We start from the raw sequence: 14419 nt of genomic DNA, 5'->3' as shown, positions 1-14419 counted from the left end.
GTAATTTAACTTACGTCAATCACCTCTCAAATACATGGAGGACAAATCACTTAATTATACGCCACTCATTAGTCATTCAGGGGAGCAGTAGATTTTAAGTACTTTCCAATGGCCGTGACATTTATAGGTCAAAATGTTTTCCGCTACTCAGGGGGTCAAAGAGTCTGCGAAATGAGACTTAATCATCCATTCAGTTTATTGTTAGTTAAGAGCTGGATTTTCCAGCTTCTTAAATTAAAATTTGCTCCACTGCCAGTGGTAGTGGCCCAAGGACCAAGAGAAAATATGATGTGAAAGGCTCCAGGACCTTGAGAATAACTGGACAGACTTATAAAAGCGTTAGAGAGATGATTTAAATTCAGCTTGTTGCATAGAAAGCTGCCGGTGCCACAGGCTGTAGCTGATATGTCACAAAAAAGCTGATAAGTCTCTCCTTCTCTCTTCTGTGTCTGGATGTACCACGTGTTTTTCCTTTTCCTCTTCTCTTCTTTTTTTCATTCTATTTCCCTGTTAACTTTTCATCCACACTACCATCTCCCTCAGATCCAGAAGTACACAAGCCTGTTGGTATGGAGGAGAAGCTCCGGAGGCCCTTCTTCTCTGCTTCACTCAGCTCGCCCTCACCTCGTAGTAACCCTACTCGAAGGCGACCAATCAAACATGACTCTTGGGTAGGTCACAACATCTGCCTCCAAATTGCTGATTGGTCTGATTGGGCCAAAATGATTTATGATTAGGCAACAGACAGGGAATGAGCAATCCAATGTCTTCTCTCCTGACACTGAATTCTGCAACTTGTGGTGCCGATGCAAAACTAGTCTTTTTCCCAAATTTTAAATCTGTAAATCGCCCTACTTTTAGAACTCATTAGGAAAAGTAAGGTAACATGACACCATCAGCGTTTTCCTGTCAGCTTAGTAAGGCTAGTATTTGTGCCAATAGCATACAGTGTATTGGACTACCATGTCTCTAGGATTTTTTAAAATGTTTTATCAATCACACCGTATTGCCTTTCTCTTAATATTAAAACATGCAATCTCTGTAATTTACAAGATTATCAAAAATCATCTAAAATACTAAATGTTTTTAAATTATACATATAATGGAAACCGGAGGATCAAAAAGCTTGGTACAGAATCATTCATAAACAAATGCTGTTTAAATAAAAACAGGGCCCTGGTTAAGGGCACAATACGGTTTTAGGCTATAGCCTAATTATAATTTAAACTACAGTAAGCTATATTTTATATACTTTACTGTACTACTGTAGAGTGTATTTAAATTATACACAGTAAAGTAATTAAAGTTGTACATATAAAAAGCATTTGAAACAGCTGTACTGTTGTGAAAGTCAAAAAAAATTATTACTTCTTTAATTTATACCAGTAAATACTTTGCTACAATTGCAGCAGTTACGTGTAGTTTTAAATCATTTTAAATGTTCACGCTGCAGATGCGCTTTAGTCACCATCCTGGTGTTCACTTACAGAGTCTTAACACTAGGTGACAGCATTTTCATTGAAAAATCTTTCCCACATGCTGATCTCACACAAATTCATCTGTGTTCATTGTGACATATTTTCTGTAATAGGATATTTCTCTCCCTAGAGAAATTATGCTTTAATGGAGTTAGATTTCATCAGCTGGTCAAATTGATCTTTAATGCTCTCCTCTTACTGTTGACTCATTTGTGTAGTTTCTAATCCTTCCGTGTTTGACAGGTTAAATTTAATATTTTCAGTATAAATTGGACAGACAGGTATTTATATTATCATATTTTTATATATGTAATAAATTACAACAATGCAAGGCGACACATGCTATGAAGTACAGCTGACTCAGGGATGAGGCAGCTTGAAAGCACAGAGCAGCAGGATTGTCATTAGGAGTCATTTATGTGTGTATTGATTCATATTGTTTGTGTCCCAACAGGATGTGGAGGATGGATTCGATGATGCTTTCTCAAGGTAACCTTTTTATGTGACTGCAAGTCTGCTGAACTCTGGGGATATATTTTTTAATTTGTAGAAAGAGATGGGATTGTTCATGCTCACTTAAGTGTTCCCCTCCCAGAAAACCAAATATATGAAACCATTTTTATGGTGATTGAACTCTTAACGGTGATAGATCACCTTTTAAATACTGTCGAGCAATTTCAGAGGATGACAGTTGTGCTGAAGGTAAGACCTTCATTTGACACATTGACTGACACAGATTTTTATTGAAATTCACACCCATGGATAGACACAGACAGGGCATGCACTAGTTTTCTTTTCTCAGTTAATTCCATGCAGAAAGATGACATTGCAGCCATGGCAATGACCTAATGTAGGAAGGATGCATGAAAACACAAGGTTATAGCAGCATCTGTTGAGGCATTACCACCGCTTTTAGAGATTTAGAAAGATATTACAAGATAGATTCATTTGAGTGTTCGGCTGTTAGCAGTAGAAAGAAAAAGTAAAACACTCCATTTGATAAAGCTCCTGATAGTTTTCCCAGCATGCTCAGCGTGTTAGTTGTCCTGGAGGACTTCCTTCTAATTTAACATTATAGGCCGCTGTAGGTACTGTAGGTTCTGTAAAGCTCTGGTGTCTTATTAAACCAGAACCGAATAAAACGAGGCAGTTTTGGAGTCAATCAGCTCTAATTAAAGCAGTTTTTGGATGTGACTTGATCCACTACCTTGTATAACACCAGTATTGAAATACTTAGTAAAATAGCCCAGATTTTGTTCCTAAAACCCAAAAGTGATTATTATCTGGTTAATAGGGGATTTTGGCTGAGAAATGCTTAATTGTGTCTCTAGTCATGGGAAAGATTAAGAATTTTAGTTTGTTTACTATTGGAATTACTTTGCATTTCCCACCCTTTTTTGACAATTACATATATTAAATGAAGGAAAAAAAAATGAAGAAACACATAAAATAATTTAAAAGGAAGAAAAGACCAACTACAACCAAACCAAAAGCACAGCACAGTTTTTATTATATTACATCGTGAAGACAGCCTTCTCTACTGTCACTTAAATTGTGTTATAAATCCTCCTATGGCACTGTGGTACAATAATAATGACAATAAAATCACAAGAAGAAAAATCTAAATTGTTGACTTAAAGAAGGCTCTCACTTTGCACTTGTAACACAATTGGAATGTAAATAAAAATGGGGACAAAACAAATAAAGAAAACAACCAAACAATTAAATGATAATTCCAGAAGAAATTAATATTAACTAGTGTCTTCCCAGCTGCAACAAATATTGTTGTTACCAAACAGAACTATGTACAAACAATTGAGAGGAATGCGAATATCCTTAAATGATGTAATTGTGCTTCATGTATAGTCTTGTCTTCGGGATCTAATGAACTCAATCCACCTTTGCCGGATATTTGTAGATGTATCTTGGTGTACTGTGAGTGAGTATGTCAATTTCTCCATTATACATGTTTGATGAACTACCTCCAGTTATAAATTAAGGGTGCCTAAGGATTTAGCCATTTATGACTTATAGCTTTTTTACATGCAGCAAGCAGAATTTCAATAAGGGCCCTATCTTCAGAGTTTGTCACTTGTGAGGTGTTGCATAGGTATAGGACATCGAATCTAAGAGGGATTGAAGTTCTGAATATCTCGTCTAAAGTTTGGTCTGTGCTGAGTGATAAAAACAGGACAGGACCAGAATAATGATGATTTTCAGTATATGTCTGGCTCCAACAGTCAGAATTAGTTGTTGTGTGTCGCTTCTGCAGAGGAGTAATGAAGAATTGGACAAAACTCTTCCAACAAAATTATCTCCAAATAAGGGAACCTTTAGTCTTCCACTGTATTTGACAAACCTTATAGCACTCTATTACTTTCCCTAACTCATTTCTCTTCAATACGCCTCCTCTAATTTTCTATTTTAAAAACCGTTTGATCTATCAGATATTATTTTAGTATTATATTCAGAAATAGAAGTAGATAAAAATATTTTAATTCTGTCCTGCCAAAGAATGTCTTTTGGGATTGTTCTAAAATAGTGAGGGATTCAGAGGGATATGTAGAGATATTGCGGTCCTAAATTATATTCCCATACAGTCCTGACTCTCTTTAGTGCCCCCCTAATGAGTACAGTAGGATGGAATACCTTTCCTTTCCAATATAATGAAGCTTTCGTCCCTTAAATGAAGGGAAAATTAACAAAACCACATCATCTTAAGAGTGGTATTCTCTGTAAATTGCAAAATTTTTGAGTCTTGTGTCTTATGAGGAACAAATGAGAAGAGATTTATTGCATGCCAGGTGTAGGGTTAATGGAGCAGTGAAGTCCTCATTTACTTTAACCCTCTAAGACTTTTTATAAAAATTCAGCTAACAGCATCAAATGCCAGTTGGGCCTCTACAGGTATCTATCTTACTTTCTGTAACATGTCTTATTGTTTCCCTGATGTTCTCCTGTGTTTGTCTCTGCTTAATAAAACCAATCTAGGGAAGGTGGATAAGAAATTTTCAAGCCTAATGTGAACACCCTATAATCTACTTTTAGAACACGTATAGGTCTTAAAATTACCTATACTTAAATGGCAATTTTTGCACTTCTTAGCAATAAGGGAGAAAACTGCTTCCACTTTATGTTCAGTTTCCTTAGTCCTTTTTATTTTGTAGTGAGATTTTCATTTTCATTTTGTTTCATTTTGTTAGATTCAACAAAATAAATATACAAAAATGTTAAAAACTAAGAAATATGAAATCATCTATTATCCATTCCTAAAGGTTGTTTATAGTCCAGTATTGATACTGTTTTGTGTACAATAAATGTCATACCTGTGATATTACCCTGGTGCTAAAGAAGCTTTTTACTGATAATTTGTTTGATTTTATTATATAACATATACTATATCACGTTATAACAATCTATTTGAATAGGCTATTGTAAGCCTGTAACACTGAGCTGAGTGACTATAGAAATCATGTGTATCTAGTGAGCAGTCTGAACTCTTGTGAGGTCACTGTGCCACTCTTGAACCATTGCAGACAATAGAAATGACTATCGCTTCCTCTACTGCCAACATGATCGCCTACCTTTACTGACAGAGCTGTCACAGTGACTGAAGCCCAGAAGGGTACTCCACAGCACATCAGTCACTGAACTAGGATTACAATGCAACACTTTCTATTTTCTTAGAAGTGCGGCGGTCTGTGAAATTGTAATTTAATAGCGTGAGATGCCTGCAGAGAGACAGATGTGAGTCTCACAGGTAACAGACTCATAAAGGTGTGATGAAAATAATAATAAAAGATATATGTAATATAATATCACATACTATAAGCACACTTTTTGCCAAACTCAAAACCCATCAAAGCTCTTTGATAATGTCCCTACATGCACAACAAACTATAACGAATGTAGGCCAAACTGTCCAGTGAGTGTCTGAGCCCTCTGCATGGCTTTTCATTTCTTCACATAACCTGCTGATACATGTGTATGTGTCTGCAGTGCTGTGTCTGCCCTCCCTAAAGAGAGGAGCACAGCAGAGGGATGGTACCCTACACATTAAAGAGATTGCATCTCAGTAAGTTGTGGCTAGAAGATCTGTTTGTTGTGTTGGAGCATGAAAAGCTTTGGTTAAAGCAAATTGGTAAATGAGAGGCAGAGAATTTACACAGCAGTGTCTATGTGGAAGCTGGCTGGGAGTTCAGAAGAGGGAGGCAGGTCATTACTGATGCCGTTCTCAGCAGGGATGAGAAAGTGCTGTCCTCAAGTGTGGACAGTTGTCAAATGGAGGAAGGCGGAACACTTAAAGAAGTGTCTAAATCTGATATCCTTGAGGAAAGGATTTTGTAGTGGGAGTATTAGAGCAGATCTCCTATGCAGAAGTCAGCGAGGAAGTGAGGTGGTGGTGCACAAATGGTGGATACGATCTGTCCTTGACACTGGGAGTGTTTTTAGATCAACAGAGGATGGTCATGCTCTTTGTCTTTAGGCACCATTCTGAATGTTCAGGGATCAAACTTTTGACTATGGTGGCCCTGAAAGCTCAACTCCAAATAGACAAAACACAAGCAAGTGAGAAAAACACCTACTTGACCACACATGTGGCATTTAGAAAAGATTACAGTGGAAAAAGGCGCAGACCAGCATTTTCTGTATTTGGTTGTGAAGGGCTGCCATGGTTTGAAAAGGTTTTGGGACCTCTGCAGCAGCCAGTGGTCAAGCATTAGATTTTGGTCCGATCACAAAACAGTATGTCAACATTTTAGATTCTGAAGAAATGACGCTCCCTGGCCACAGCTGTGAACTGTTTGGTCCTCTACTGCTTGGTGCTTTAAGGAGCTTTGTGTAGCTTATAACATAAAATCTTCCGATAGTAATTAGTAGTAGATGCACACATTGGGGTAAAAATGTTAGGGGCATTGTTTTTACCTTTCATGTTTGACTGCATCTCCTGTACAGAAAACTACTATGAACAGGCTTGTGAGCTTATTTTCTGCTAACTTTTAGCCTCTTTAGAGAATGGGTGAATTTACAGATGGCATTGCGGGTCAGTTTGTTGGTCTGTGGGTGGGCGCTTCACTGCAAAACCAATTTATTGCACTTGTGTGTAAGTAGCTGCACTGCCTCTAGTGGTCGCTAGCAGTGCTTTATAGCCTTCTAGCTTGAGCTACAAATGGTGCAGCCAAACCAACATCAGTAGAATGGTTTCCAATTAACTATATCAGCACAGGTCAGGGTTTATGGCTCTGTAAAAAATCTAGATGTTAGAGTAGAAGATTCAAGTGGAGGCTCAGTGCTTAAAGCCAGGGCAATTGAAGCTCACAACTATTGACATCAACTACAGTTTAAACGTGTTTAATTAAATGGCTTGATTAGTATTTAAGAATACTACAATAATACAATTAAAATGTAAGTATTTAATTGAGTCACATAGTCATAATTTCCTATCTGTCTTCTACTTTACCTGGCATTCAGCAACGTGGATGTAGAGATGGAGACCGGTAAGTGACATGCATGCTATTTACATGTTTCGTTCTGCATGTTACATGAGGCCTTACATTTAGAGTATCACTCACTCATGTACAGTGCCATTCTATTTTTACACCAAAAACAGACTGTCCAGAAATAAGCAAATCATCTGTGTTTGCAGTGGTTCGCATCCTTGGACCTTAAAATAGAAAAACAAAAACAAAAATTTATAGAGTCCTAATGTTGTTCATCTAACCAGCTATTATTATGGCTTGCCTTTAATCAACTGTGCATGACAGTTGGAAAGGAGATATGAATCAACTTATGTGTTCACATTGTTGCATAGTACATATTTCCTCCGACTTGTTCACAGTCATTCCAGTCATTCAAATCAACCACCTTTTGTGTGCTTGTGATATCCTTTCTTCAGTTTTTAACCTTTAAATATCCTGTGAACCCTGATGACAAATACTTACTGCCTCTGACCTCTGTAGCAATATTACTTCTGTCTTCCTCTCTTTCTGTCTCTGTCAGACTGGCCGAGTCCCGCTCCGAACCCATCTCTGACGATGCAGCTCTGAGTCCCCAGGAGGTCTCAAATGAGAATCTGTTGTCTATCAGCAACAACGAATTTGAGTAACACACACCGGCAATAGCAGCCCAACTTACAGCCGCACAGAAATTAGACATAAATCCTACAACGGGTCCCAAGACCAACACAGCATACATCACTGAACAGACAAAACATATCACATTTCCTGGTGCACAATCTGAATCAGAGAGGCTCTATTTGATATCCTGGCTGCTTCAGAGAAGCAAGAATTAATATCCTGATATTATAAACTGCTATTTCTATGAATGCCTGCCAGTCACCACACACAGTGCCGTAGTCAAATTCTCAACAAACTGCCGGATGAAAGATGTTGCACATTTCTACTCAAAAGAAGTACTCATGGAAGATCACAGGATGAATACCATGTATGGAGTCTCCTTTTAATCTAAACTTGTAAAAAAAAAAAATACTGTCACATGTGGATTCCACTCTGATGAGGATTTTCTCAGCATCATGAAGTCCAGACATTTGTGTATATACGTTGTCATCACTTTCTTGGTGTTTGCTTGTAACAGCTGCCAGTCTCAGCTGTCAGTGGAAGAAGTCCACCGTTAGAAGTCACAGCAGAAATGGTACAAATCTTCAGTCATGATATTGGATCAATTATACATACTTTTTTTTTTTTTTTATCCACCTGTTATCCATCCATCACTATGACAACCGAGCAATTTTATTTACTGAGGGCTGTCAGATGTTGCTTAAAGCTGTAAAAAGTCAAGAATGAACATCAAGCTTAGTTTTGCTCTGTAGTGTAGACATTTACATTTGCTCTTTTCATTCAGTCTCATTACTGGGCTTAAAGAAATGCATTTAGTAAACTAGAGATTAGGAGGCAGCACACTTGACAATTATAGTTTGACATTTAAAGGGGTACTGTAGTGATTTACTGATGCGTTTTCATAAAGTCGGGAGACTCAAAAGAGGCGGATTAAAAAAGAATGATCAAAATTGAAGGCGCAAGATATATCCTCGCCTGTACTCCCTAGTATTGGGAGTACACTAAAACACTGGATCCTACATTTCCCATAATGCAATTTGGTAGTGTTTTTTATTAGATTCTACTTGCCTGGTAAACACCCATGTATTTCAAACTCTGTGCTCCCAGTTTGTAAGGCAGATGTTAAAAATGTTAAGCCTCCAAGTCAAGATAACCCCGATGACATCACTATGACATCATCAGGGTTATTTTTTCTGATTTTGGAGTGCTCCCTCCAGAGCTACAGAAGTTACACAACTGTTTTCCCAGGCTGAGTACTACTAATCATGATGAGCAAACTGACCTTGATGTTTAAAATCAACGGAGTGCCCCTTTAAGTTAAACAAATCTTTATCTGTTTTTTAAAAATCTTGAGTTAATTAAAAACACACTCGACAATCTTACTATAGCGATAAATTCTGATGATACAGTAATCAAAAGTTAACCCACTGATGACTATTGCGCCTGCTTGCTTTGTGTTAACAATGTCAATAGGATGTAAATGTTAATAAAGAGATTGTGTTTGCAACGTAAACAAAACACACCTTCCTCACTCAACACAACAGCAAACCTTTCTCTCGCAGAAACAGGCTGACATTCCTGTAACAATCAGTTTCAGCACTCTTCCTTAAATGTAAGCAAAATGTAATGTTCGGTCGCCTCCTTCTTCAGTCACCTGCTACTGTACATAAAGATGTTGCTGTCAAAGAAAAGCGATGATGTAAGGTTATGAGGACAATTGTATGGCAAGGACAAACTATTATAGTAAAGAAACCTATTTCCATATGCTGTATTTTTTCAATGTCAAAGCTGTGTAATTTATGTATGCATATTGTATCATTATAAATTAAGTAGGATGAATAGAATCAGGGTTTCAAAAATAATTGTCACTCTTGTGAATGTGTAGATGCTTGTTTTGCATTAGGTTAGACAATTTGTACAAATGTGATTGTATGTGGTTTTTATTACTGCAGGAATTGCTTTATTTTTCCAAAAAAAACCTTTAGTAACCCACATACAGTAAACATTCATAAAGTAGAAAAAAATAATCATATACTCAAGTTTGTAATCACCTGTTACATTGATCGACACAGTTCACATTTTCTCGCTTAACGGCAATCTGTGCCACAAAACAGCAAACAGTCCTCTGTCTGAAATCTTATTATAGACAAAGTGTCTGCGCAGACTCCGCTAATTATTTTTATCCACCGCTCAGATAATGTTCACTGTGTCAAGACGATATTATATTGGCTGAAGTGGTCCTTCTCTCTGTATTCATGGCATCACGACTGAGAATCATTGTGACGGCGGGAGGTGGAAAGGGGGCTCTGTGTTGTCATGACACCCTCTGCCGAATAATTGGAAGATTTATCAGGTTACGCCATGAAACTTGATTGCATTGTTTCGTACCTATCTGGCTGAAATGGCAGCTCCACTGGGTACTGGTACTAAAGAACACTCTGGTACTGTTTGGATATCATAAATCGCCTCCAGCAAGTCTGCGGATGATTTATTTAGCCATGTTTGCATTTTATTGGCTGAAGTTCAAGGTCAGCAGAGTGCGCCGTCAGAATGCAGTCTTGTCATTTTCCCTTACCTGTCTCTTCAACATCTTACAACGTTTTCTCACCTTTTCTGCTCTGTCATTGACTGACCGATTGATTCACGTGTTGGTGCTTCAGTATCGCTGATTCAGTGCTATTGAGTGATATCTGGAGATGGGCTGTTGTCCAGGAGTGCTCAGTCTCCGAATTGGTTTTCAATAATGACAAACAACAGATAACAGTTTTAAGGCACGTTTACTCATAAGAATAAACTCTGGAGTTCTGCACAACCTGTAAGAGGTCCTATTAGATATTACACTTGGATATAGTCTTCACCAAGTCTTTGCTCTTTTTGATTGATCCATCTATCCATTCATTGTCAACCGCTTATCCTGCGTACAGGGTCGCAGGGGGGCTGGAGCCAATCCCAGCTGACATCAAGCAACAGCGGGGTACACCCTGGACAGGTCGCCAGTCCATCGCAGGGCTTTTTGATTGATTTTTCAAGTAAAAACAAAAGCAGTGTAACATAATTTGATCTCCCCCCCCCCCCTTATTTAGATCTGATCCTTATTTAAAATTGATCAATCCCTGTATAAATTACATTATGGCACAGATTGATCTGCTGGACTCTATGGCCTGCTAAGAGTTTTGTTATACACAGCACACAACTGATGTGATCAGATTCCCAGCAAATCTTGGATGGAAAGGATGCAGCCAAGAATTTTACGGGGGGATGGGGGGCAGACCTGCACTTGCCAATTTGAAGCCGGAGCGCACTGAATACAAATCAGCCTGTGACGGTTTGAGGCCAGAAAACATTTGAGGTTTGTAAAAATGAGAAAGCCCTTCAACTGAAAAAGCGGAGAGGTTTCAGATAAGCTATTGTTACCCAAATTAAACACTGACGTTTACAGTATCAGTTTACTTTTCAAAGAAGGTGCTTATTTTCTATCTATCTATGCAATTAGTAGGTTTCCAACAGTGTTGCGATATTATGATAATAGCAATTTGTGTATAAACCACAAGCAGTTGCCCTGTGTAACTGTGTAAAACATTGTACAGAATTTGGGAACTATAATGGTTTGTAACATATTTATGCATAATTAAAGACTTTGTACAAAAATGTCATTGCACTCAAGTGTAATTTTTATTCTAGAAGATGGAAGCAAATTTGCAGAAGGCTGAGCTTCTTCAGTTATATACAGTTTTATTACAAAGATACAGTTTGGCCTTTAACATTGTCAGATAATATGATTGCAGTGAAGCAAATCAATTTGATTCCAGAATTGCTTTATAAGTTGATCAATAATGACTTTCATCATCTTCAAAAACAAGCAATTAAATGACCACAGACGAGCAGGCATCACACATTTCAGTGTGTGCAGGGGTTTTTTTTGTTTTTGTTTTTCATTTCCTTCCAGAACATTTTGGTTTAAACGTCTAACGTATTCCCAGCTATTCTGACAAAATACTTTTATAATGTTTATAATTTATTAAACTCTAATTCAGGAATTCTTGTTTAACATTAAATTTGGTCCATACTGTTTTTCTTGCAAACATCTTCTAGCTCATTGTGTTTGATCCAAGGTACGGACATTCTCTGTTGTCTGTCTGCATGACTGACACATCAACGTGTCTTTTCACTCAGCCCACTGCTCATGACTGATGGAAAACATAAAGAATGCATACATGGTGCATCAGAAATTCCCACATGATTTATACATTGTATGATTGAGTGATATTAAACAATTGTAGCTTGTATGTAGGAGTACAATCCTTAACCAAGGCAGTTCAATTTCTGATGCAATTAATTATTGTGTAGCTGCACCTGTAGCTTGGTAGAACGATTTATCACATTGCCAAACCTGACAAATAGCACATCAAATTTTGAAAAATTATGTTGCACCTGGAACACTTAACAGAAAGGTTGTCAAGGGTTCAGACAAGGGCTCCCCCGCCCCCCATATTACTGGTATAAATAATAATCTGGTGTGTGTGTGTGTGTGTGTGTGTGTGTGTGTGTGTGTGTGTGTGTGTGTTTCTGTGAGATGTCTGTGGTCCCTGTAAGTGTTTGTTTAGTCTGATGACTGTTTATAGAGGTATGCAAATATCCTTTCAATTTCTAAGGACATGAATGCCGCATCATGGCAGGATGTCTCCAATCTCATTATGAGACTGTGCAGCACCAACAGTTTGGGGGGAAAAAAAAAAAAAAACACGTCTAGAAGATCACATTTGGTTTCACTCACAGGGGTCAGACATCAGCCATTCAAGGATATAGAATCCTAGGCTGCAGACTTTAGTGTAAATGTAAACAAATGACTAATGAAATAACTAATTATATAATATGTTGAAGAAGACATTCATTTTACCTGTATCAACCCGTCCACTTTTATCAGACTGTGGGGAGGAACATGGTGTGTTGGGAGCCTCAGCAGCACTGACCTGAAAAGCTTGGTTTCTAATCCTGGAGGACTGGACTATCCAGAAAACTCTGGACTCAACTGTGGAGGAACAAAGAGTAGCGGGCCTGAGATCAGCCTGCAGAGAGCACTTAAGCGAAGCTGCGGGGGAAAAAAAACTTTTTTTTCATGTGCTGCATTGACAACTGCCTATATACTGTGTAAGTGTGCCGTGGCATTACAGTTGTGTGGTTCATAATTGTAGGTTTTAAAATACTATTGATATTGGCTTTGTTTTGATCACTATATTAGACTGATGATATACTACTGTCAATTATAAGAGCCTGTCTGTCCACTTCAGCTGCTTTCTGCTCTCCTTTGACAAATCTGAGCTCACCGCAAACCGACCACCTGCAAGTCATGTCGTGTCTACAGCAGCCAGTCACATCCCGTTCTTATGGACAAATTGTAGTGTAAATCATAGCTGTAATGAGGAAATGATAAGAATATAAGTACGGATCACAGATAGGGTGACTACACATTTAGTCTGTACAGGCACTCTGCAGTTAAAAGCAGCACTGTCACTGTGACGTCCTGAGCAGTGACCCAAACCACCTTTTGCCTACATTTAGGTTAGATAAGGTGGAAAAAAGAAAACACTAAAAACAAAAAACATTCTCCTAACGTATTCCCAGCTATTCCGACAAAATACTTTTATGTTTATAATTTATTAAACTCTTAATTCAGGAATTCTTGTTTAACTTTGGGGCAATATGTTCATTACTGATGTCTAATTTGACCGTGGTGTTCTGGGATCTGCGAATGAACAGCTCTTTTAGTATGCATAACTGTGTAATTAATTGCTAATTGGCTATTTAACACAATTTTGAAATGGCTAATTAGCTACTACTAAGGTGTTCAACACTGCCCTAGTGGCTTAATGTTGTGTAGGTAGTGGTTGCACTGTTTGATATTGAGAGTATATATTGAGACTGGCTTGTGGAGGGCAGATATGCTAAGGTTAGAACTCCAGCAACTGGAGAAGTGGCAAATGGAGGGCACTAACCTTCAAGTACTGGGAATATTTCCCTTTTTAGTCAGAGGTATGACTGTGCAGGTTATTTAGTGCACAGCAGTGAACCATATGATGCCTAGTTGCTGCTATTTGTATAATATTTGTGGTGCTATGGAACATTTTTCATGGACAACAGGGAGATGATAAAAGGCTATATTTATAAAAACTGGATTTTGGGGCATGCAGTAGCAGCAGTTTCCAACTTTAACAAACCTTTTTCCTCTTAAAGTTATAGCTTACCAGAGACCACATTAAAAATAAACCGCGATAGGTTGGTTTTTTATGCATTTGTGTATTGTATTTGAATGTCAGGCCTTCTTGTCCATCTATTCTGCTCAGGTAAAAATAAATTAAGTAAAGATGGAGATCAGATGAGGCTGCTATATTGCTGCACAATATTGCTGCACATGGAAACAAGGGGCCAAGTGCTGCAATAATGAAATCAGACCCCCAGTGCAAACCCTATTTATTTTTTAGATACACTCCTGGATCTCTGAATCACATCTAAAATCTAACCACAGCTTATCTCAGCTATAACAACAGCCCATAAATCACCTGAAAACTAATGGAAAGAAGTTCGCAGCACTGAGACAGAGTTAAAGAGAAAAAAAGGGTGTACAATATAAATTATTAATCCCTTAGACACTGTAATCACTTTCTATTTTGAGATGAGCTGTATTCTTAGATCCTTCTGTGTAATTACATTTTAGATTAGGAACATCCTGATTTAAAGGTCAGGTGAAATGGCTTATTGAATTTGTTCTTTAAGAACTGCAACACACCGTCTCCTAACTTCTGCTTCATCTTGGATAAGTGTAGTTGTTGTTGGTGAGATGCAGATTTCAACATTGCACGACTTCTA

The 14419-nt window shown here is 37.9% G+C and overlaps 1 protein-coding gene across 2 annotated transcripts; it reads left to right on the top strand.

Moving 5' to 3' along the window:
• Window positions 1-374: 374 nt before the first annotated feature.
• Window positions 375-7739, top strand: LOC119907490 (low density lipoprotein receptor adapter protein 1-like). Of its 2 annotated transcripts, XR_005445112.1 has the most exons (4): window positions 388-671; window positions 1933-1967; window positions 6951-6976; window positions 7479-7739. XR_005445112.1 is itself a non-coding variant. In XM_038725254.1 (3 exons), exons 1-3 carry the CDS (start codon window positions 570-572, stop codon window positions 7582-7584), a joined length of 243 nt encoding a protein of 80 aa, XP_038581182.1. In that variant the 5' UTR covers window positions 375-569; the 3' UTR covers window positions 7585-7739. The 2 variants fall into 2 exon arrangements, 1 of the variants encoding a protein (XP_038581182.1); XM_038725254.1 differs by lacking the exon at window positions 6951-6976 and having other exon boundaries at window positions 375-671.
• The last annotated feature ends 6680 nt before the right edge of the window (window positions 7740-14419 follow it).

The sequence above is a fragment of the Micropterus salmoides genome, unplaced genomic scaffold (assembly GCF_014851395.1).
Source record: "Micropterus salmoides isolate LMB-PRFRI ecotype aquatic unplaced genomic scaffold, ASM1485139v1 Ms_hic_scaffold_17, whole genome shotgun sequence".
Classification (NCBI taxonomy): Eukaryota; Metazoa; Chordata; class Actinopteri; order Centrarchiformes; family Centrarchidae; genus Micropterus; species Micropterus salmoides.
Note: the sequence above shows the minus strand (reverse complement) of the source record. Positions and strands in the feature narration are given on the sequence as shown.